The sequence below is a fragment of the Branchiostoma floridae genome, chromosome 7, assembly GCF_000003815.2.
Source record: "Branchiostoma floridae strain S238N-H82 chromosome 7, Bfl_VNyyK, whole genome shotgun sequence".
In the NCBI taxonomy this organism is placed as follows: domain Eukaryota; kingdom Metazoa; phylum Chordata; class Leptocardii; order Amphioxiformes; family Branchiostomatidae; genus Branchiostoma; species Branchiostoma floridae.
The window spans coordinates 8,649,420-8,672,104 of NC_049985.1; the positions used below are offsets into that span (position 1 = coordinate 8,649,420).

The window sequence follows — 22,685 nt, forward strand, 5'->3', positions numbered from 1 at the left end:
ACTCAGCTGACCTCGGCATACTCACAGATACGTTATACGTTACCAAACTTTATCGATTCATGGAGTCTACCAAGCTTAATTGACCTGCTTTGACAATGTAAAGTCATCTTTATGATACAGAGGGTGAACTACGGGAAAAGCTCTGCGCATATGTATGCCGACGTGCGAGAAAGGACGCGCGCCGAGATCGATAGTGAACTGGAGAAGAGTAGAGTGTTCGCAAGGTAGGGCAGGTAAATTATGTCATGACTCGCGACTCTCGGAGGTCGTGTTCTGCCTCTGAGAGTCGTCAACATCCGCTTTAAATGCATACTACTTTACCATCCAAAGGAATATTGTACATCGGTATTAACTTACTTATTTTTGAGATACACGGACTTGGCTTCATTCTGCGTCCCATGCTTAGCCAAGTAGCGTCATCTCTAACGTTAAATCTAAAGGTAACAACATATAACTGTGCAATCAACACTTCTGTAAACTAAACTCTGAGTAAGTGTGGAAGTGAACTGACTCACTTCATTTAATTTTCTCAACTTCCTCCCAAAAATTGGATGACTGAACACACAATGGACATTGCGTATTATTATTATGATTGCAACAGTTCCACCTGACCCAAAGTTATTTCATATTTCAGCTCACATGTAAGTAATACCAGGAAGTATTCCAGCTGCTGTGATCAGTAACAGACAGCACAGCCATGTCTCTGCGAACCAGAATCAACGGTTTCACGGCCTGGGTGAACCTGCGCCTGGTGTCCTACAGTCTGTCCATCAGTAATGTACTCAGCGAGCTGCTGACGGGAAGTCATCTGAAGATGTTGGTGCAAAGTAAGTTTCTATCAAGTTATTATGTTACAATAGGGCTAACCGTAACAGCTTTGCTTTCAAATTGGCTTTCACTGTGCAAAATTCACATTTCATATAACGTTATACCTGTAATCATAAACTTTATATACATAGCTATAGATCAGCAACGAGGAACTTTAATATGGTAACGTTAATTGAGTTAAATTGTTGCCTCTATGAAAAAGCAGGTATTGTTGTTAGTTGGTTTGTTTGTTGTGGTGTGTGCGTTTACAGGTGTGATCGAATATTGTAGAGTGACATGATGCAACAGGTTGAAGAGGTGTATTGGGATATTTGGAAAATGTGTGTTAAAGTTGAAACATTTGATATTAATTTTCAATTCTTGAACAAGGTTGACAAGGTTATTTTGTCTGTTGTTAAAGGTTTTACAGGAATGCAGATGAAGAAACTACAGAGCATGGATGGGTGAGACTGCCTCCTTATTTAGAGTTTTTCATGAAAGTAAACTTCCAAGTTTCTGTCTGAAGGCAAATTGCAAGTATATTAACATGTAGCAATATAGGAAACATACATGTCACAAAGACAGTGATTGGCATTGTAATAAGACACTAATTCAAAAAGCTATAAATGTTGGCTATATATCTAGACAAGGTTGCTTTGACTTCTTACTGGAAGATAAAAAGCCCCATTCTTTCTATAGTTTGTGCCTCTGTGATTTTGAAATGAGGGTATATTAACTCCCTCTCTCTCTCCTGGGCTCTAGGGGTGAGCACTAATTCTGAATCTTTTTTTAAAAATTTAATTTAAATGCAAGGATTACAAACACAGATGTGGGCAAGTATCACTGCTGCAATTTGCACACTGAATATCAAAAATCTCATACCTCCATGAAATACACTGTTCATTTCTATATGCATGCCTACACCTGCTCTTGGTTTAAGATTTGTGAAGTTTTGAAGTCACAGAGAGCTGTTTCCTGTTATGTTTTGAACATGTTTATTTCAACATGATTTTCTGTTGTTTGCAGTCTGACAGAGACCCAGAAACTGACACGAGTGGAGTGGGCTGTGACTGCACTGAAAAAGAGGTAGGTAATAATGTACACACGTAGAGTAATGTTATGAAGTGTAAAAAAACCCATACATTGTAGTTTAGCCTATATGACACTAAGGCAGTACAATATATTTGGTCTTTTACTGGACTGTCTTTAGCAGATGGCATATGACTGTTAGATCAACCGAATTAAATCAAAGTCTAAGATGTAGCTCAGAGTAGACTTTGTTGATGGTGTTAAGTTGTACATTAAACTTTTATTTGCAGTCAGGTCATAGAAGAAGAAGCAAGGGTAGACTGCCGGCTGGTGACGATGCGCAGTGCTGATCATGTGAGTTAACCCTGTGGCAATGTCTTTGTTACATATCTATCATCCTGTCAGCCGAGCATGTTTAATATTATAACACTAGTTCACCTTTTCCCACTGGGGAACCTAGATTCGTTGTTTTAAAAAGCTAGGTATTCAGAGATTTCAGGTGAATGAAATGTCAACATTTTCAAGATATTGCAACGAGAAACTACCTTCCATCGACTTAACAATCCCCAAATTCCCTATTCTTATATACAACGGATATAGGTTACCCTACGGATAAAGGTGAACTAATGTTACATGGTGTATTACTCAATGCACAAGCAAGGGCCCAGGCAAACTGACCTGTGATCCTCTTTCTGAAGCATTTTTCCCAAAGGAAGTTACCAGCCAATCAAATCGACTCTTGACTATAAAAAGTGATGTGATTGGCTTCTACATTCTCCACTACAGCTGGCATGTGCTGGTGGAGTCTGCTAATGCCCCCATATGGATTGTAGACCAGGGCTGACTTGCTTGTATATTGCATGGTACAAGATACAGGACTGGTAGACAGAGTGTTCAACTTTGTCAAATCATGGCCTTGTTTTCCAGGACGACGTATTAGAGAACATAAAATTACTTGAATTTTTTTTTTTCATTATCATTCAGTCTATGTACAATAAAAGTTGCTTTCTTCATAAAAATCAGTGTCACAGAATTTTTGTTTTAAACTTTCCCACCCAGGTCTTTGATTTGCTGTGGCACCTGATAGCGTATGACATCTGGTTTACATGGGAGAGGGCCGATTATCTGCTGCAGGAAGATCTGGAAGTGTTAACTCAGGTTCCATACAAGGTAATGTTACTGTGTTGGAACATCTCTTGTTAGATGTAGTGCTCCTACATTGCTGTCTGTAGCTAAGATATGATTCAGTCTACATTTCATGTTCGAATATGTGGGGACATGTCAGCAGGGTGCCATACTGCTTGCAGTTATATTTTTTTCTATCAGTGGGTGCAACCAAAGACAGAAAAGGTCCGGCCATTTTACCACCCTGTCTCACTGGACCGTGCATTCCACTGTTTGGACTATACGGCTCTGTCCACGAACCCAAAAGTATTGGTCATTGCATCATCATTGACAGACATAGCTATCATGTGTTGTACATGAAAATTGTTCCAATTTTTGCTAAAGTGATTGAATGTAATGTACGGTTTTGAAAAGTCCTGTTTTTATTGTCTAGGGCTTTAGTAAAGGCATTTATTCACAACTTTATCTTGCTTGTTTCAGTGGACCCCTGAGCCACCACCTCCAAAGAAAAAGCCTAAAAGAAAAGTGAAAACGGACCTCCTTGCTGGATTTGGTGCCAAAGCAAGTGTAGCAGATGGGCCAGAGGAAATGGTTTGAATAACCTGTTCTGTTTAGCAATAAGTCATGAAGAAAATTCCTGTCCTTGGTACTGAATTTAACATAAAGGGATGGACAACATTCCTGTCCTTGGTACTGATTTAAAAACTTAAGGGATAACAAACATTCCTGTCCTTGGTACTGATTATTAGCATTAAGGAATAACCAACATTCTGGTCCTTGGTACTGCTTTTAGAACTTAAGAAGGGATAACCAACATTCCTGTCCTTGGTACTGAACACTGACACTAAGGGCTAACCAACATTCCTGTCCTTGGTACTGAATATCAACACCAAGGGATGAAAAAACATTCCTGCCCATGGTATTGAATTTCAACACTAAGGAATGAACGGCATTAATGTCCTTGGTACTAAATATTTACACTCAACATTCCTGTCCTTGGCACTGATCCTAAAAGTTAAGGGATAACCAACATTCCTGTCCTTGGTACTGATTACTATCACCAAGGGATAGCTAATATTCCTGTTCTTGGTATTGATTACTAACACTAAGGGATAACCTGCATCCCTGTCCTTGGTACTGAATATTATCACTAAGAGATGACTTACATCCCAGCGATAGAATTGATGCCACCTGTAAATGTACATGTTATTAATGATGATTGCTCAAGATCCATCCATCTTGCAGTCTGAACCATTTCACTTTTGTGACTGTTAACTGGAAATATAAGCATGAGTCTTGGTAAACAACCAAGAAGTCAAACTAAGCAACCAGATCAAAATGTAGAATTGTTTTTTCTTTAACTCTAATTGTTTTGTTCATTTCAGGGTGATGACCAGTCTCAACATGACAGGTGAAAAAGATTCTATTTGTATTGTTGATGACATGACATTCTTCATGTGTTGTCTTTTGATGGTGTTTTAAAAGGGTTTGCCGAACCCAGTGGGCTAAGCACAGGCCTATTTCTGACAGCTTATTGGTCTTGCTGGCTTTTCAAGTTATGTGCCCCCCTTTTGAGGGAAGTAATTGAAACTATTTGTTAGGATTTCCTGGCATGTGCTAATGAATTGGTCACTGGCAGACAACACCTCAAGCAGTAGGTCAGTACTGCAAAGATAGTGGCAACCTCAAGAAAGTACAGTAAATAGACTACTCTTACTTAAGCACCTTACCTACATGCCACGTGTATCATCTACATGAAATTGTTTGAAGTTAAGTGGAGTGATGTAGAATGGCAATGTGTTTACCCATGTCACTGTATGGAACAGGTATCCAGGGACAGATGTTGCCTTGTCCTACAAGAAGAATCTACCTCGTGGTGGCTGGATGTCCTATCCTGACCCTGATGACTGCATCTTGGATATGGTCTGCACTCAGTTAGCACGGGTGAGGGAGGGGAGCAAGTTAACTGTGGTGAGTATGCAACTGAGCACCTTGTAGTCAGTCTTCTTTTGATGTACAAACAGTTGTACCTTCACCTTCCATTCACCTTTTTACTCCCCAACCCAAGTTATGTATCCATTTTTACACATGGATTAAGGAATTTATGTAAAGTGTAATTTCCAATGGGACAACATTTTAAGCCAGGAATACCATGAATGGAACCTGTGAACTCTCGATTTTGTCTCCACTGGCCCATCCACTCGGCCATTTGATATCACTTGCAGTAGCTCAAAGACGGATACGAGAAAGACAAGTTACATGCATGTTCAACAGTTGGTTGTAAGGCTTCTAAATCATCCTTACCTTATGACCACTACAGGAGAGCCTAGATGACATTGCAGACAGCAGAGTTCTCTGTGCACTCATCAACTCTTTTGTCCCTGGAACATTTACAACAGAAGTGCTGTTAAATGACAGGTACTGTAATTCATGCTCCTGGACCCTGCTTTAAGTGTGGTTATCTTTTCTAAAGAAGTAATTATCAGATACATGTATGTGGAGGCTCCCTGGTATTTCAAGTTTCCCCGTTTTCTCCTGCCAGATTTCTCCTGCTTGTTTATGTGCAGTATGAGTGTTGGGTATTGCAAGAATTATTTACAGGCTATGTTGGGAAATGAGTTTCATGGGTATGTGTGTAGTTTCATAGTTTATTCATAGTTTATTAAAAAAAACAGTCAGCATCGCAGTCAGTAAAAAAACAAACTGAATATCACTAATTTTACAGCTTGTTACATGGTGAATACAGAATATATGTATAAACATTAATAAACAATTACAATACATAATGCAGAAACACCTAAAACAAAGTTGTACGTAATGCCTTACAGAGAACACTGAAGTAAGGACAGGAACGTCCTACACGCTAAGTAACACTAAGAGGATTCGTTATACAGGCGGATGTCCTGGTGTAGAAATGACCTTCTCAGTCTCTGTGTCCGGGCAGCTGGCACAGTAAGTGCAGTGCCGTTTCTAAGAGTCCTCCCAGTGGCCGTAGTCCTGGCTGGCGGCACCAGGACATGGAGGGGGTGACCCTTGTCCAGCATGTCCCTCAGTAGCTTCACTGCCGCAACCTCTCAGAATAGAACAGAATACATTTTGTACATTTAAGTGATTGACATTGATGGAACTGTTCTCCCTAGATTTACATGTAACTCCTGACATGATCTGTTTTAGATGGACGTTGAACCTTGCACTACAAACCATCGGAGCCATGACGTACTGCTCGGTGCCGATGACATCTCAGGACCTGGTGGAGGCGGATCCCAAGGCCCTGTCAGCTTTCATGTGCTTCTTCTTCATGAGCTGTTTCAAGTTCCGTCAGAGTCGGGCTGTGAAGGCGAGAGTGTACGAGTTACATCTTCTCATGCAGGAGGTAAAGATATACATCATCTCGGAGTGACAGTCAATGTTTTAAGTCTATCGTGATACTGGTATATGTAGATTTTATTCATTTATTGATATTTTACCTAGTACACATACAGTATTGCCCCTAAGGGGGTTTCAAAGAGCCCTGTGATGAACACAAATCAACGTAAGATATACATCAAATAGAAATTCCTCGAGCAACTGGATATGACTTTTGATCCAGTTGCTGGAGTAACAATATTGCTATTTGGGCATATCTTATTACCTGGATGTCTAGCCTTTATCAACGTAATGTAAGATGTAATAACAGACTAACAGAAGACCAAATAAGAGAAACAAATATAATGAAGCATGTAGAGCAGCGTAATAACTTGAAGTTGTTTCTCCCAGGTTGGAGCTGAGCTGGACACCTTGCCTGATGTGGCAGGTAATATGGCTGAGCTACGGTACAAAAAGGAGCTCAAGTCACAGCATGATTCATACAGGTCAGCAATGTTTTACAGAGACGTACTTTCATTGTCTTCTAAAGAATCTAATGCAGCACCAATTTGATATTTTGAGTATCAAAGCATACTATTAGTTTATCATGCATTATGCAGATAAATCCTTAAGCTCCCCAAGGCTAATTGAACTTTACTTGTGTGTATGTTGTCAAAAATAGATCCTCATATTTGTTTGTTTTATGTCTAGTAAATAACTTTACTTAACTTCCAAATGTCACAAGTATGAAATTCCTATAATTCACCACTAATAATTGTATTTTCTCATTTATTGTGCAAATAAGGTCTTGACTTGAATGATTGATACTTAGACCTTTAAACTCTAATACTCTAGACCCTAAGTCCTGTACCTGTGTTTGTAGGGAGGAGTTAGAGGAGTTACAGCAGAACTATGACATTAAGTACTGTGAGGAGTGGGTGGAACATGTGGCAGACGTGCAGCTACAAACACACAAACAGGTGGGTGGAAATCCAGTGTTTATCTATAGTCTTCATCATGGACTCAGGACATGGCAGAACAAACATTTCACACAATAAACTAGATATCAGAAAAGATTTTGTTTGTAGCTGAATTCCATTTTTGCTATCAATCAAACTATTAGCATGAATAGTACAGTTTTTTGACTAGTATTACCATTGTGATACATTTTGGTTGTGCTACGGCTTGTCTATGCACATTGACAATATTGCAAATACCATGCAGATCAGTTTTGGACACAACAGTGCACTTAAGAGAAATGCCTTCAACATTATTCTCAGCTCTAAGTTAATATTTCATGAAGAACGTCTACGACACTGTTTGGATCATAATATTGACCCCCAGCAGGAGTTGTCATGAAGTATTGAAATCGAAAAATCTTCTCTGATATTTTCCTGACAGGTTGCGTCCAAAATGAAGGAGAGATTTGAGGTGTTGACGGTACCAAGAAGCATCACGATCAACGAGATGTGCATCACACTTCTCATCAACTTGAGTCTCTCGCAGGGAGCAGGATTTTATCGCATGGACAACAAAGAAATTGTCACTGCTGATCGCAAGCTGGTTAGTTACATTTTGTATATTCCATTGACAACAGACAGAAAGATATTTTTAGTTTCAGTTTTAAGCCATCTAAGCATGACACCGTGACATCCTGTACCTCACAGAGACTTCCCAATCAACTGGCCCATTTACAAAATGTTGCAAACAATTGGAAATAATGGTGAACAAATGGTAGAATGCTGCTGTTACCATTTTTGAGAACTATGGAAGTTGGTTTCTCCTGTCGATTGGACAGCTGATGAGGAGGCAAACAGGCTATTTGCCTGTTTGCCTGACCTGCACATGACTTTTTATGGTGAAGGAGGGGTGTGCAATTCCTTCTCCACCCTCTCGACTACTGGAGCACTAAGTCTCACAGGGGCAACTGTATGCAACGTGTGAGGCGGCTCCAGTAGATGCAGCTTTGTTGTCCGGAGTATCCGTCTCCTAGGAGGACTTCTGACCAAGGATGTAAGGGGTTCCTCCTACCCCCGACTCGTGTGCCATGGCGGGTGCCGCTCATGCCCGAACATGCCCCTAAGGCCTGTCTCGGCCACATAGCCCCACCAAGCCACACAAGGCCACTAGATACTCATTTACACCTGAGTTAAGTGAGGAAAGTCGTGTAAAGTGCCTTTCCCAAGGGCACAAGATCGGTGACACAGCAGCTGGATTCGAACCCGCAACCTATCGGTCTCGAGCCGCAAATGCCGCCACTGCGCCACGCAGTCCCACATGAAGTAACATACCGGTATTCCACATGCTGAATAAGTTTAACAGAATTGGGGAAACATTTAGAAAGTTAAAATGGCATTCACGCTAATTAAGTATCATATCTATCAGACAAATATAATGTAATTACAAAGAATTTATGGCATTTATGTAGATAATGACAATGGCAACAATTATAGTAACTTGCAATTGACATGGACTCTGATGTTGTTATTTTCACCACTGTCAGAACTAATAAGTGCTGTTACTCTGTTCAGTTGCTGTATTTCGTGCAAGTGACACATTTTGTTGGGACCACAAATAGGTTCTCTTCAACCATAAGACTGGTCAGTATGTGGATGACCTGGTGAAGAAGTCCGGTGGTATTACTGTGAGAAGTCGACTTGGACTGCAGGATGAACAGCCTCAGGAGATCAACCCAGCACTCTATCCACAGTATCAGATCTTTGTGGAAAGTCCTTCAAGAAACAAGCTGCTAAAAACTGGAAGTGTCTTCATGTATCAGGCAAGTAACTTTACTTTCTTCAAGGGACCAATCCCATACATATAGCTGCCCTTCCCTTCTACCTGTTAAGATGTTGGAATTCGAAATAAAAACATACAAGTGCAAACGTTTGATGGACGTTTAGCAACTCTCTCATTGTTAGAACAGTAAATTGAGATGCTATTATTGGCTGAACTGCTTATTGTGATGGACAGGATTGATCTTTACTAATAATTGGTCCAGAATGTTGGATTTGTTTCAGGACTTGCAAAAGAAATCTATCATGGTTTTAGTTTATCATCTTTGACACATAATTTTAATTGGCCAGCTTGGGAATAGGGCGATTTGTTCCTTAACCTGTTCAACGTGGCTACTTAGAAGGTAAAGGTTTAGGTGTTAGGCCATGTTGACATGGGTGTCAAGCCAAATTTGTCTGAATAGCCATGGGCTGAGTTGGTAAAGGGCTGAAGTGTCTGCAAGCTTAGGCCGACTTTAGACAGACAACACTTTCATAGTCGTGCGACTGTTGTTGTCGACAACGTTGCCGGCGACAATATTTTTAGGCTGTCTAAAGAGGATCAAAATAGTCGTGCGAGGGTTTTTATGGAATCATCGTGTGACCACCTCGGACCCAGTCGCGCGACCCTTCAGCGGGGGGTCCGCGACTATTCCTCACATGTCTAAAGAAAAATCGTCGCCGGAGACGGGACTGGATCATATGCTAATAAGCCTGCAGCATGTTTTTTTTTATTTGAAAGGGCATTTTTCTCCGTAAATATACATGTACATGCAGTCATCAGACACTGCCTGTTCCAGCGCAATGTCCCGCCACCAGTGGCTACATCCTTTATGATACTAGTAGTAATCTGTAATACCACTGGCGGCCACGAACGCCGGGTTTAATTCCAGATTTTCCCGTCTCTGTGTCATTCTTTGTTGGGGACGATGTTTGTTTGCAAGCAAACAATAGTAATCTGCTGCATGACGAAAATGAAGAATTCTCCCGCCATTTTTAATTTGCAAGCAAGAGGTCACTGTGGGTCACGCACGCATGGACCGCAGTGGAATCCTTCACCGCGGGTGTCCCGCAATACTCTGAACGCATGTCTAAAGACAACCGTTGCCCACAACGAATAGTCAATAACAGTCGCACGACTATATATATTAAGTGTTGTCTGTTTGAAGTGGGCCTTACTTACTCATCACCTACATCATCAACAAAGAGAGATACCATAATGTAATTAGTAATTACGATAATAATAAAAGTGTATAGTAATAAAGTTGCCTTTTGTCCACGCAGGTGTTTCCCTGCAGCACGTTACAGTGGCAGCGCATGATGATGAGAGCAGGGAAGGAAGGCGATGATGAGATGATGAACAAACTGGTGTCCTTCTTCCGCGTGTCACATCCCTCCTTCATCAACTCACAGGAGGCAAACACTGGCAATAGTGTCTTACATGTGGCATCTCGGGCAGGGCATTTTGTAAGTAATCAGTGAAACATACATTTTATCATAATATGTTGTGTTCATTCTGATACGTAACAAAATGCACCGAGAACAACTAAGTGTCTAATATACCAAGCCAACAATACTTCCATCATAAGCCCCACTGAGGGAGATGTAGTTGTTTGGTACCGCATCATTCTGACTGCAGCAGTGACACCTAGCTGCTGTGACTGCAGCATAAGACCAGCCAGAATTGTCCTACGGAAGGTGACAGACAGTCACTAAAATGTCAGCTAGGTACACACCTTTGTTATCCATACAAGTAGCATGCAGATGATCTGTTCACACCTTTAGAATAACCAGGCACCTTACATCCTTTATTTCTACTTCAAGAACATTGTGCAGTACTTACTAAAGAACGGAGCCAATGTAAACCTGCGTAACGCGAGTGGCGGCACCCCGCTGTTCTCCGCTGCTGAGGGCTTACACCGGCGCGTGGCCCAGCTCCTACTGGAGTGGGGCGCTGATGTCAACGCTAAGAACTTCAGGTGTATGACAGCACTGGAGGGGCTGCGGAGTGACGACTTAAAAGACAACTTGACTGCTGTCACTGCCTACCTCAGCAGGTACTACCTGGTCTACTCTACGTACCCCACAGTCCATACAGGATTGTTTTCTTCTGTCTTTTCCATTCAGAAGATGCACAGCAAGATTCCTTCATATGCAGAAATTCAATTTCAACATTTTCTGTTTTCTAGATTGAATCTTTGGAAATGATTTTGAAAGATGATTTCAATTTCGAGTCACTTTGCAACATTTTTAGTGTTAAGATTTTTGGCAAATCTACGTCTTGGTGGAATGCACTGTATGATGCATCTGACATTCAGAGTAATGTTACAAATTTTGACAAACCAACCGAAAACATAACTGCGTCTGAAAAGTATGATTATTTTTGAAAATTTGGTGACAGCATCGCAATTGGAGATAGATTAGGATAGTACATGTAATAGTATATATACAATTCATTACTTAACTGGTCTTTATAGGCAGAACAGGTATCACACTTGTGTGTATCACACTTGTATTCTAACTTGTGCATCCATGCCTACAGTATTAGACCAAAGATCATGGAGGGTGACATGCAGACACTGAAGAGAGTTATCCACGACCATGTGACAGGAGCGCATCAATTTGCTGACCTCAGCAGTCGCTGTATCAGCGGCAGCACCCTACTGCATACAGCTGCCTACTTTGGAGCTACATCTATTGTCAAAGAGCTGCTGAAGGAAAGGGTAGATGTGAACTTGTCGGACTACAAGGGAGCGACTCCTCTACATCGTGCCAGGGACACAGCTACCATCCAGGTTCATACGTCTTCTTGATGTTACCATCTGTCCTTGGTGCTGAATATTAAAGTGTTTTAGATATTGTTCTTTCTGATGCATAATTTGTTGAAGTCTTCATTTTGTTTTTCCTTGTGCAATACAGACAAGTTTAAGGTACAAAGCTATTTCAGTTTAGATAAACCCAATATAGTTAATACTGTCTTTCATTCAAGCTCTAACCATTTAGACTTTAACATGAACACCTTCATGAATACAGGTATTGTTGTTGGTGTGTCTGTTGGCTGTCTGTGTTACTGATGTTTTATCGGTGAAACTTTAACCCTTTATTTCATCATGATGCAGTTGTTGCTGGACAGTGGTGCTGCCATCAATGCTCGTGATAATGAGGGCAACACTCCTCTGCACATCCTCAGCTATGGTGAGAAGGGGCAACCCTCGCAGCTGGAATGTTTACAAGCCTTGGTAAGGGCAGTTTAAGTTTACTTGAGGTAACATGAAAATAAATATGCAGAAATGAGCATCAGTACTGCAAAAGAAGTTTCTTGTTGGTAATTCTTATCAAGTAAAACAAAGGCTGCACTTTGTATAGCCTCCATATGCATGCTAGTCAGAACTTACTGTTTTTTTTATTCCTATTAGAAGTAAGATTTACAAATGTAAGAGCCTTCCCTTAAATATCTGTTTTGTTTCCAGTCAATTGCCATTTACTACCAGAGCATCCTCCGTGTTTGCTAGATTTTAAGATAAGAGTTGTCATTTCTAAAAAAAGGCCCTCTCAACTAGTACCTTCACTTGTGTTATTGTCCTAGCAACCACCTTACCAGACTTTAGTCTTCTGAATTTCAACATGTTCCAACATCAATATATTACAGTCCTACATGCTTATGCAGTCATCTCAATGATTATACATTACCTCCTACATGCATTATCTGCAGTTCAACAACAAATGACTAGATGTTTCTTTCCTTTTCCACAGCTGGATTCCGGTGCTCACATTACTTTGTGCAACAATAAAGGCCTTCTGGCTGCACACTGCTGTGCCATGCAGGGTCGCACAGACGCAATCAAGCTGCTTGTTGACAGAGACGGGGATGAAGCCATGAGGGCTATCATAGACGGAGAAGAAGGGACAAAGCTACCCAGCTTGGCTTACCTTGCTGTGGTTAATGGCTTCCTGGCCTGTGCTTCATGGTAAGTCTTTGTTGCCATCAGATTATCTATAACTGTTATATCTTTGAGTTACCTCCTGCATGAGAGTATTGTGCTTAGTACACGGGCCATTTTACTGTGAAAACACTAATCATACAAACTGAAAGGACATGACACAGAACAGATAGTTAAGAATGATTTCAACTTCCAATGTTTCATTAGTGTTCAACTGTTCCTGAAGCAACTGAAAACTGTAATGATCTTTCAAGGCTAAAATAATCTTAATTGGTGCATACTGCCGTACACAGATTTAATGGACAGGCAAAGCTGCTTAACAGAGGCAAAGGACTTTGAAGCTATTAATGCAACAGGCAAAATGAAAATTGCATGCCAGTAAAACATTTTAGCCTGTTATGAATATTATGACTATCCTCCCTGCCAGGCTTGTGCGAGAAAACTTTTTGCTGAAGCCAGGTGAGGCAGACCAGCTGCTGCAGATCGTGCTGCTGAAGTCAGCAGACATGGAGGATGCAGCGCTGTTTGTGCAGTTCTTACTGGATAACCAGGCTGATGTGGGCGCCAGGTTCGCTCAGGTTTGTGGGCAACATTTCTCACTTACAACTTTGTAAATATTCAACAAGACTTTTCATACTAAAAGTATTGTAATTTCCTGAAATGCGCATCTGCCTTGTGTATGCTGCCCTACATACATGTATGCATCTGTGTAAGTCATTACTTCAGTCCCTACACCTCTTACAAAAGGGACTAAAGATATGACAGTTGAATGTGTATTTTGACATTACAACTTACAGTTGTACATCAAGTTGAATTATTTCAAAGAATTGGGTACTTGGAAAACTCATTGTCACACATGAACATGGTACAATCTAAAAGTCTCATTTAGAGCACTAAGAATCACCATTTTCTGTATTATTGTAACAGAGGAGTTCAGCTATTGCTCCCTTGATACTATCAGTACACAAAGCAATTGTTGTATTGTTACAGTGTTTGTTTGTTTGTTACCTGATTCTGAGCATTGTTTATCATGAAGAAAAGCAACAGAAATATGTACTACATATGCCAATGTAAGACCTGAAGAAAGTTCTTGTATTCACCACAGGGGAACACTCCACTCCACCTGGCAGCTACTTCTGTGACAGCTGTGGAATCCCTCCAGCTGCTGTTATCATACGGAGCTGAAGTTGATGCAACAAACGACTTGCAGGAAACTCCACTATTCACTGCTGTCCGGGCTAACAACCACTACGCAGCCAGCTTACTTATCAACCATGGTAAGAACAGTTGTTGCCTCCCTGTGGAAGAAAGAAAAAGGGTGCTGCAAGAAGATTATCACACTGATTATACATGTACTGGGGAGAGATTGATTGATATCATCAATGGATAATGTAAAAGGATCTTAAGGGTGGTTTACGTGTCATTTGGTACCAAGGATAGTAAGGGTAGTATAGCTGGCATTGAGTACCAAGAACAGTAAGGGTAGTGTAGTTTGAATTCAGCACCAAGGACGGTAAGCATGGTTTATCTTCCATTCAGCACCAAGGACAGTCAGGGTGTTGTTGTATCACAATGACACACTGCAAACCACCTTTCGTTATTTATCATGGCTGACTCACATGCTGATTCTGACATATTGTGTCACAATATGCTGGGGCAGATTTTTGCTGGTGATATTGTGAACAGGAGAGAATTTGAGACTTCTTGAGTAATCCATTGTTCCTGATTCTCCAGGTGTCAATGTGAGATGTGTGAACCTGGTTGGACTGACAGCATTTGATCAGATCAGGGACTTTGATGAGTGGCTGGAATGCAGTTTCTTCAGTGATGAGATAAAAGCCAGGATGAAAGGTGATATTTCTGTCTCTACAAAACAGTTTGTGGATGTAGTTTTTGAGACACTGAGTGTGTCTGTGTGTATGTGTGTGTGTGTGTGTGTGTGTGCTTGCATGTGTCCATTTCTCATGTGTGGTAACGGGGATGTGTGCATGTGGTTGTAGTATTCAAACACCTTAAAGTTTTTCTTCCCTTTTCCTCATTTACCCAAAAGTTATATCATACCTTCAAAGTATCTTCTGTCAGAAGAGACTTTAGAGCTATGATACGGCTGGATATCAGGCTACAACACTTGATCCATTAACAAGGAAATGTTAATTTGCCATAGTGTTGGTTACTTTGTCATTGTTAGTGTTTGACAAGAATTGCGCTTACATATTACCCATTGTTTTTTTTGTTGTCATACCAGCCTTTAGCCTTAAGCATGCCAGAGACCTTGTCCGTGCCATCACCAAGAAAGTGAAAACTGCTGCGCCCCTATCGTCTGCTCGGCTCCCAGTCTTGAACACCAGCGTTCACTGGGAGCGGTCCCGAGTGGAGGCTGCCACACCATCATCATCCCATCGTATTCAGACGGCCCCGCCCCAGAGCAGACCGCCCGGGACAGGGCGATCCATCAGCACACAGGTGTTCCAGAGAAGGGTAAGTCTTTTACATATGCAAATGTATTTCTCTGTATGCTCTGCAGTTTCAGTACACATTAATATGCCGTGCTATCATCACAGTGAAAGTTTATCCACAGTAGGATGTAGGTGTGTGTGTGGCATGTCTTGAACTAATTTGAATGTATGCACATCTGTGAAGTATCTTTGTTTGACATGTGTCTAGGGGTATGTTTGTGTGTCTCCGTATTTGTGTGTGTGCATGTTTTGGGGACTGTTTAATTGAATCTTATCTGTTTGACTTTGTGAATATCATAAACTTATCAAATTAAGTCTCCGTTGCTACTTCATTTATTATATTATTCACATGGTTGGAAAGTTAACTATACTTTAAGCACCGTTGAAGTATTTTAACTACCAGTAACAACATGATGTGATCTTGTTGTGACAGGCTATATCAGCGATGAGCTACACCGCATCATCCGGACATCCACAGACAGCTTCCTCATCTAGTCTGTAGCAGTTTCATCAGGGAGCACCTTCTGCCACACCTGCATCTCTAACGTCTTTGTTTGAAGAGATGCCCGCCCTTCTAGAATTTGAGCGACGTGATGGAACAAAATATGTGACAGTTTTGTTTGTCCGTCAGTCAGTAAGGACTGCCTTGTCAGCCATCATATGTTGTGTTGGTTGGGTCACATGTCGTCAGTTGGCTATTCAGTAATTTATTCTGGTGCAGAACTGCCGGTTACAGTGTGGACAGGAAATTATTATAGTAGTGTTTGGTGGAGGGTTGGCTGCAAGTTCCTTCTTACTTGCCTTTTCTACCAGGTGGCAGTTTTGCGTACCTCATATATAGGTAGTGGCACCTTCTCAGACTGTGTGTCACCAATGTGATATCTGTGTCTATATACATGTAGTTGGTATAATGGCCTTTTGGCGTAACATATCAGCACCTGGCAAAGATGTGTTTTATGGTGTATTTACTGCTTTTATGTACATATTTATGCTAAATCTGATACTATCAACAGGGTATATTATACATAATTGAAGCCAGCAGTATTATACTTTTATATCATGTTTGGTTGTCTATATTTTATATGCTATTCTTATTCTTTTAAGTGAATAAACTGATATTTGTATAGCCAAATGTCTGTGTCTTACTCAGCTTTTAGAAATGTTACGAAAAGATTAACTCAACCATACATTGTGTCAAGTTACATGTGTGGTAATACTTTTTATATTTAATCATCTTTGTTTGTGTGTGAGCATGTGTGTGTACATATGAATATATGAGTGAAAGAAGCTATCCTTACCAAGCATACCAGGGATGTCTTGTCTTTCTGTCTATGAAATTTTGCAACACTTGTCCCCCTTCATATGGTCTCACTGGGATTAGGCCCATTACTGACTACACAATGTCATGTTCATGTCAAAGGTCCGCCATTGATTTGAAGAATACTGCACGTCTCGTAACAAAATCTGGGGTACCTGTGTTCTTGTTGGATAAAAATACTGACATTTCATTTGCTAACAAAGATGAGCTTCAAGCAGAAAAATTGGAACATTTCTGTATTTCATTTAAAGGTGGCATTTGAATTCCAAATGATGCAAACTCTGACTTCATCTAAATTTATTTCCTTATATGATGGAAAAGTTGAAGAAGACATTACAAGAACTTGCTACAACCTGACCAACTACACATCTACAAAGATCATCAATACAAACCCCATGGTGTCCTGACATATAATTCTATACCTGAGTTTTAACTGTTGCAACATGTGTCCCATTTCCTCTCATAAGGCCTATATAGGAAATAAAATGTGTTTCTGGCTTAACTACAGACCATAGCAAAAACTTCAATGTTCAAATGTTAGTCTGGAGGCCTGTATCATGTCAACTGCACACATACATGTATAGAAACACTACACATGAAAACCTGCTGGAACAAACTCATTGAAAAGTAGTAAGAAAATCTCTATTAATCCTTTTAAAAACTTTTACCGGAAACACATTATTTCACTTGGCCTTTGCACATGTTTCATAGGTCTGGGATTTGCCTGTGGTACAACTTGTAGGTCATGTTCTTAAACACAGCTGGCAGTTCCTTCATGCTGATATCAACCTGGTCAAACCCTTCCCTGAAGCCGTGCAGCACCAGTCGAGCTACATGTGTGGAGATGAGTGAGGTAGACTGGGTGGTGGCGAGTTCGTTAACGTCGGTCCACTTGCACCCGATGATCTCATCAGCGCAGTGGTCGATGACGTGACTTAAAGCTCGTAATCTGCACACAATGTAAAGGTCAGACTTCCCAAAGGCACCGGGATAGTTGTGTAGCTGCCGTATGGTCAGGATTGACTGGAATTCTGACTTGATTCCAGTTTCTTCAAAGACTTCACGTACTGCAGTGTCTCCTGTCCAAAGGAACATACACATGTATAGTCAGCAGGATATTTCACCTGTCATACCATTGATACTAACTAACTAATATTGTACAAGAAGCTTTAATGATAATAAATATGTTTTGGTTAGATTTTAAATTTGGAATTAAAGACACCAGCTGGAAAAAACAACAACAACAACAACATGTACAGTACAACTTTGTACAAGGGACCTTAGAGGATTGACTAAGACTGAACAAATGCAAAAAAAGGCATAGGGTACTAGTAGTAATGCATGGAATAAGAAATGTGTTTGGGGGACCTTAACAAAACAATAGTCAAACCTCTATGGTTCAACACTTTGCTGAGCCCCTCTATGTACCAGCCCTTGTAAACATTGCCCACTGTGTGTCTCTTACAATAGATGAGTCTTACCGAAGTCTTCTCCTGGATCAGAGATTCCTCCAGGCAGCTTCCACATGTGGGATGTCTCCTTCAGTTTTAGGACAAAAAACAAGACTCTGTTCATATCATTCATGTTTCTTCCAGTATTACAGCAGCAATACAACACATCAGTTATTTTCAGACATGAATACTTTTTGTGCTTAACCATGATTTCCCTTTAAATATCAGTTATTGAAAAATTAGTTGCATTTCCTATACAAAACAATTTTTACTTGGAAAAAGCAGATTTAATATAGGTGTATCACTTCACATGACTGGAGAAAAGAATTGTCTGGCCAAAGAGTGAAATTATACAATTCCTCATCAGATTTCTCAAGATTTGAGTAAAAATTTTTCACATCTCACCCTGTTCCTGTCTTGAACAACAAGAACCTCTTTAGTATCCTCCCTGAGAACACAGCCTTTGAAGAAAAAACAGAAACAAAGTATCATCATATCATTGCATGACATGGGCATAGGAAAAAAAAAGGTTGCGATTCTGTTTACCTGACCGACCCTAGCAAAAAACTGCCAACTATGGCCTTTTTTGGGTCAATCTGAAAAATGAAAACATTGCAGAATTGTACATTGTATGCTCATTTCTGTTGTAATGGAAAAATACATTTTAACATTGTATATCTCAAGAATGAACACTCCTTGGTTAAACTATACTTCAAGTATTTGTTGGATCATTTCTGCCAAAACTTATAGTGGGGCAGATAACTGAAAAAATCTTTCACTTTGTGATACAAGCACCAAACTTGGTACAGATACTCATTAGACTTTACTGTTTTGAAAAAGTACGCGGGCCATTTGATTTGACTTTTGGCGCCCCCTAGCGGCGCGTTTTGGTACTGCAGCAGACCTTCCGGGCTTTGTATCTCCTGTTCTAAACATGCTACAGTCATGATTTTTCTGTGGTAGAAAGCTGGTAGGGTAAGGAAGAAGTGACGTAAGTTTGGTTTCCTTAGCGGCTTGCGTTGGAACTACAGAGGCATTTTTTTGCCGCTGCCGAATTGCCCTAGGGGCGCTTTTTGGTACTGCAGCAGACCTTCCGGACTTTGTATCTCCTGTTCTAGACATGCTACAGTCATAATTTTTATGTGGTAGAAAGCTGTTGTAGTAAGGATGAAGTGACGTAAGTTTTGTCTCCCTAGCAGCTTGCGTTGGAACTGCAGGGGCGTTTTTTTTGCCGCTGCCGAATTTGAAGCGGAACAACTCCGAATGTTTAAAATGTCTAAAAGTATGGGACAGCTAAATGTTCAACTACAATTGTGATACAAGCACCAAACTTAGTACAGATACTCATTAGACTTTACTGTTTTGAAAAAGAACGCGGGCCACTTTATTTGACTTTTGGCGCCCCCTAGCGGCGCCTTTTGGTACTGCAGCAGACCTTCCGGGCTTAGTATCTCCTGTTCTAAACATGCTACAGTCATGATTTTTCTGTGGTAGAAAGCTGGTAGGGTAAGGAAGAAGTGACGTAAGTTTGGTTTCCCTAGCTGCTTGCGTTGGAACTACAGCAGCGTTTTTTTTTTGCCGCTGCCGAATTGCCCTAGGGGCGCTTTTTGGTACTGCAGTAGACTTTTCGGGCTTTGTATCTCCTGTTTGAAACAAGCTACAGTCATGATTTTTATGTGGTATAAAGCTGTTAGCGTAAGGACGAAGTGATGTAAGTTTGGTTTCCCTAGCAGCTTGCGTTGGAACTGCAGCGGCGTTTTTTGCCGCTGCAAATTGCTCCTAAGGGCGCTTTTTGGTACTGCAGAAGACCTTCCGGGCTTTGTATCTCCTGTTCGAAACATGCTACAGTCATGACTTTTATGTGGTGGAAAGCTGTTGGTACAAGGAAGAAGTGACGTAAGTTTGGTCTCCCTAGGAACTTGCGTTGGAACTGCAGGGGCGTTTTTGCCGCTGCCGAATTCGAAGCGGAACAACTTCGGACGTTTAAAATGTCTAAAAGTGGGTTTTTGACTATGGGAAAGCTAAATGGTCACCTCTCAACCTTCTAAGGAGCTTTTTTAAATACTTTTGTGAGCAACAGATGGTGAGAATTATAGACAAACTAGGACATATTGTGACGAAATATTTTATTTACACAACTAGAATGTTCCACATTTTTTTGACATTGATAGTCATTGCCATCCTTATCAAACTGAACAGTGAAGAGTCCATAATGAATAATTAAAACACCATCAGTCCTCGGTCGTCATATTCGTTCACTACTATGAATGCCAACCTATATTTAGTAATTTTGTTAAGTATACTTGCCACCTAAAAAAAACGAGGATCCAGCCTTCTGTAGATTAATTTGAAGGAGTGAGTATGGGAGCACTGGTATAGTGAATAGGATGGCACTCACGTGAGGTTTCCAGTCTGTGCAGCATCTTTCAACACGAAGCAACTTTCATCATGGAGAACTGAACAGAACAGCATTATCTATGCCTGAGAGTATGCAATCGTTATAGCAAATCTGTGAAACATGACTTTTTGCTTGTTTTGTTAGCTATGGCGTGTTCCCTGCGTTCCGTTGTGTTGAGTGTGTAAAACTTAAGTATAAAAATAGAACAAATTCAATACAGCTGTAAGACCTGCTGTAAGACCTGCCAAATAACATTCTTGGCTGTTCAGTTTATAGTACATGTATATCGTGGCCGCGACGACTGTTGGAGGGCTTATTTTACTTACACTTACAGTGACTCTTTTACATAGTCCTAACAACATCTTACTTGCACCAATGAGGTTAAATCTCACATTTGCAGCTACACAGTCCAGTGCAAGGAAGACCGAATTTGTAGCATTTGCATCTTCCATAGCATTCCAGCTTGCATCCACACTTGGTCAGCTGTTGGCAACTCTCTGCAATAGGTGGAAGTGTTGTCCAGAAGACCTTCCATGTGTCTTCACTCTTCGCCCATCCCCAGTCAGCGGGACTCTGTGTTTCTGGTTGGCGGAGTGTTGACTGACTCCATATGCAGCCCGCCTGATAAACAGCGCGTTTTGCGTGCTGACGGAGTGCTTCCTTCGTTGGAGGAATGGCTTCATATGGTCTCTGCTTGCGGGCAAACAGGTCCAATCTGGCATCATTGACGCTTGCAACACTACTGGATCTGTCGTACATTGTCACGACGAATTTCTCTAGGACTGGCAGATCATCATCATCTACTGCTACTGGATACTGGCTGAGCTTTGCAAAGACATCAGAAGCCTCAGCACACACGTTCCAAGTTTGCCACGCAGACTTCTTCCCTTTGCCGCGGAAGCCTGACACAACATCGCAACCAGTGCACGTGAAGGCATGGAAGAAGAGTATTCCTTTGCTTTTCTCCATTCCTATGGAGAAGTACAGGTCATGTATAGGAAACCATCTCAGGTTGTATCCTTGGCCAAAGGCCACCCACAACTGCAGCAGACCAAACTGTTGAAGGAGAGGCAGAACACTGAGTGCTATGACGAGGATATCTGTGTCACTGGCTTTCATCTGAAAATGCCAGTGGGTAGACATCCTGCTGCTTCTGGCTCTGCTCTCTTTGTTCGACATTTCTCAGGTAGGCTCTCTCTCTGTTGCACAGGGATGTCAAGCATGCAGGATGATACTTGAGCTCCTGTGCTACGACGTCTCCACCACTCAGTATTTTCAGAAGTCTTCCATCCTTTAGAGTTGTAGCACAGTCATTGACTCTTTTGTTAAGCTTCATGGTCATGGCATGTCTCAGTTCTAATGCAGGTTCTTCTTGTTCACAAAGAAAGCACTCAGATTCCAGACCGTCACGGCTGGTTCTTCGTAGTTTGGTTTGTCCTTCTTCTGACTGAGAAGTTTGAAGCCAATGTCTTCTCTTTCTTGCCCTCTCCAGTTTGGTGTTGTTGAATAGATAACGGCAGCTTTGGTGGTACTGTGCCTTGTTTCTCCTCAGTGTTTCTTCTATTCCACCGCCTTCATCCAGTCTGGTTGGGTCGAGAACAATGGGCATCTCATGGAGGGCATGGAACAGGGGGGCGTTGGTTGCAATCATTGTGTAGCCATCCTGTTCGGGTGAGTAACGTATGGGTGGGGATTTCAGATCCTCATTACCCTTCTCCTCTTGGCAAATACAACATTTGCTCCAGTTAGTTTTCCACTTTGATGATCCGGGAACTGATCTTGCCATCTTGTTGGGTAATGAGTGAATTAAAGCAGTAATGCCGAGCGATTCTCCTTTTACTACCTTTAGTATGATTATACACATTCAGATGAGATACAAGTAGGTTCAGACAAATTCTACATTTAGCCCTATAGTTCATTCAGTGCCATTCAAGTAAACACTGAACTCCATGCTAAGTTTCACGGCAGTGTGATGTCACCAGTAAGCCATGGCTGTGCCTTGACGTCAGGCTGCCTCCATGATCCGCCATTGTGTCGGTGG

General features: G+C 41.2%; 2 protein-coding genes across 3 annotated transcripts in view; one reads left to right on the top strand and one right to left on the bottom strand.

Annotated features, from left to right (window-relative positions):
- Positions 1–126: 126 nt before the first annotated feature.
- Positions 127–16,609, top strand: LOC118419201. Of its 2 annotated transcripts, XM_035825544.1 has the most exons (25): positions 127–224; positions 635–827; positions 1,229–1,271; positions 1,834–1,893; positions 2,127–2,190; positions 2,896–3,006; positions 3,442–3,552; positions 4,347–4,372; positions 4,788–4,932; positions 5,282–5,379; positions 6,136–6,334; positions 6,718–6,812; positions 7,190–7,286; positions 7,708–7,869; positions 8,885–9,085; positions 10,365–10,547; positions 10,905–11,137; positions 11,623–11,875; positions 12,200–12,319; positions 12,834–13,048; positions 13,449–13,599; positions 14,127–14,298; positions 14,756–14,872; positions 15,267–15,499; positions 15,911–16,609. In XM_035825544.1, the coding sequence occupies exons 2-25, from the start codon at positions 698–700 to the stop codon at positions 15,977–15,979; spliced, it is 3,288 nt and encodes a 1,095-aa protein (XP_035681437.1). In that variant the 5' UTR covers positions 127–224; positions 635–697; the 3' UTR covers positions 15,980–16,609. The 2 variants fall into 2 exon arrangements, with proteins under 2 accessions (XP_035681437.1, XP_035681438.1); XM_035825545.1 differs by lacking the exon at positions 127–224 and having other exon boundaries at positions 634–827.
- Positions 16,610–17,014: 405 nt separating this feature from the next.
- LOC118419202 (nucleoside diphosphate-linked moiety X motif 6-like) overlaps positions 17,015–22,685 on the bottom strand; it is an 8,647-nt gene continuing 2,976 nt past the window's right edge. The window contains exons 5-7 of the mRNA XM_035825546.1: positions 18,652–18,707; positions 18,277–18,334; positions 17,015–17,874 (exon numbers count right to left, since the gene is read on the bottom strand). Of these exons, the coding sequence (XP_035681439.1) occupies positions 17,501–17,874; positions 18,277–18,334; positions 18,652–18,707 (488 nt within the window). The 3' untranslated portion in view covers positions 17,015–17,500. The remainder of the gene's footprint in view (positions 17,875–18,276; positions 18,335–18,651; positions 18,708–22,685) is intronic.

What these genes read in the sequence shown, in the direction of transcription:
- LOC118419201 (XM_035825544.1), top strand. Translation starts at nt 698, where the DNA reads ATGTCTCTGCGAACCAGAATCAACGGTTTCACGGCCTGGGTGAACCTG. An exon ending in AAACTACAGAGCATGGATGG is followed by an intron (nt 1,272 to 1,833) that starts GTGAGACTGCCT and finishes TGTTGTTTGCAG; the next exon opens with TCTGACAGAGACCCAGAAAC. An exon ending in GTCACTGCCTACCTCAGCAG is followed by an intron (nt 11,138 to 11,622) that starts GTACTACCTGGT and finishes CCATGCCTACAG; the next exon opens with TATTAGACCAAAGATCATGG.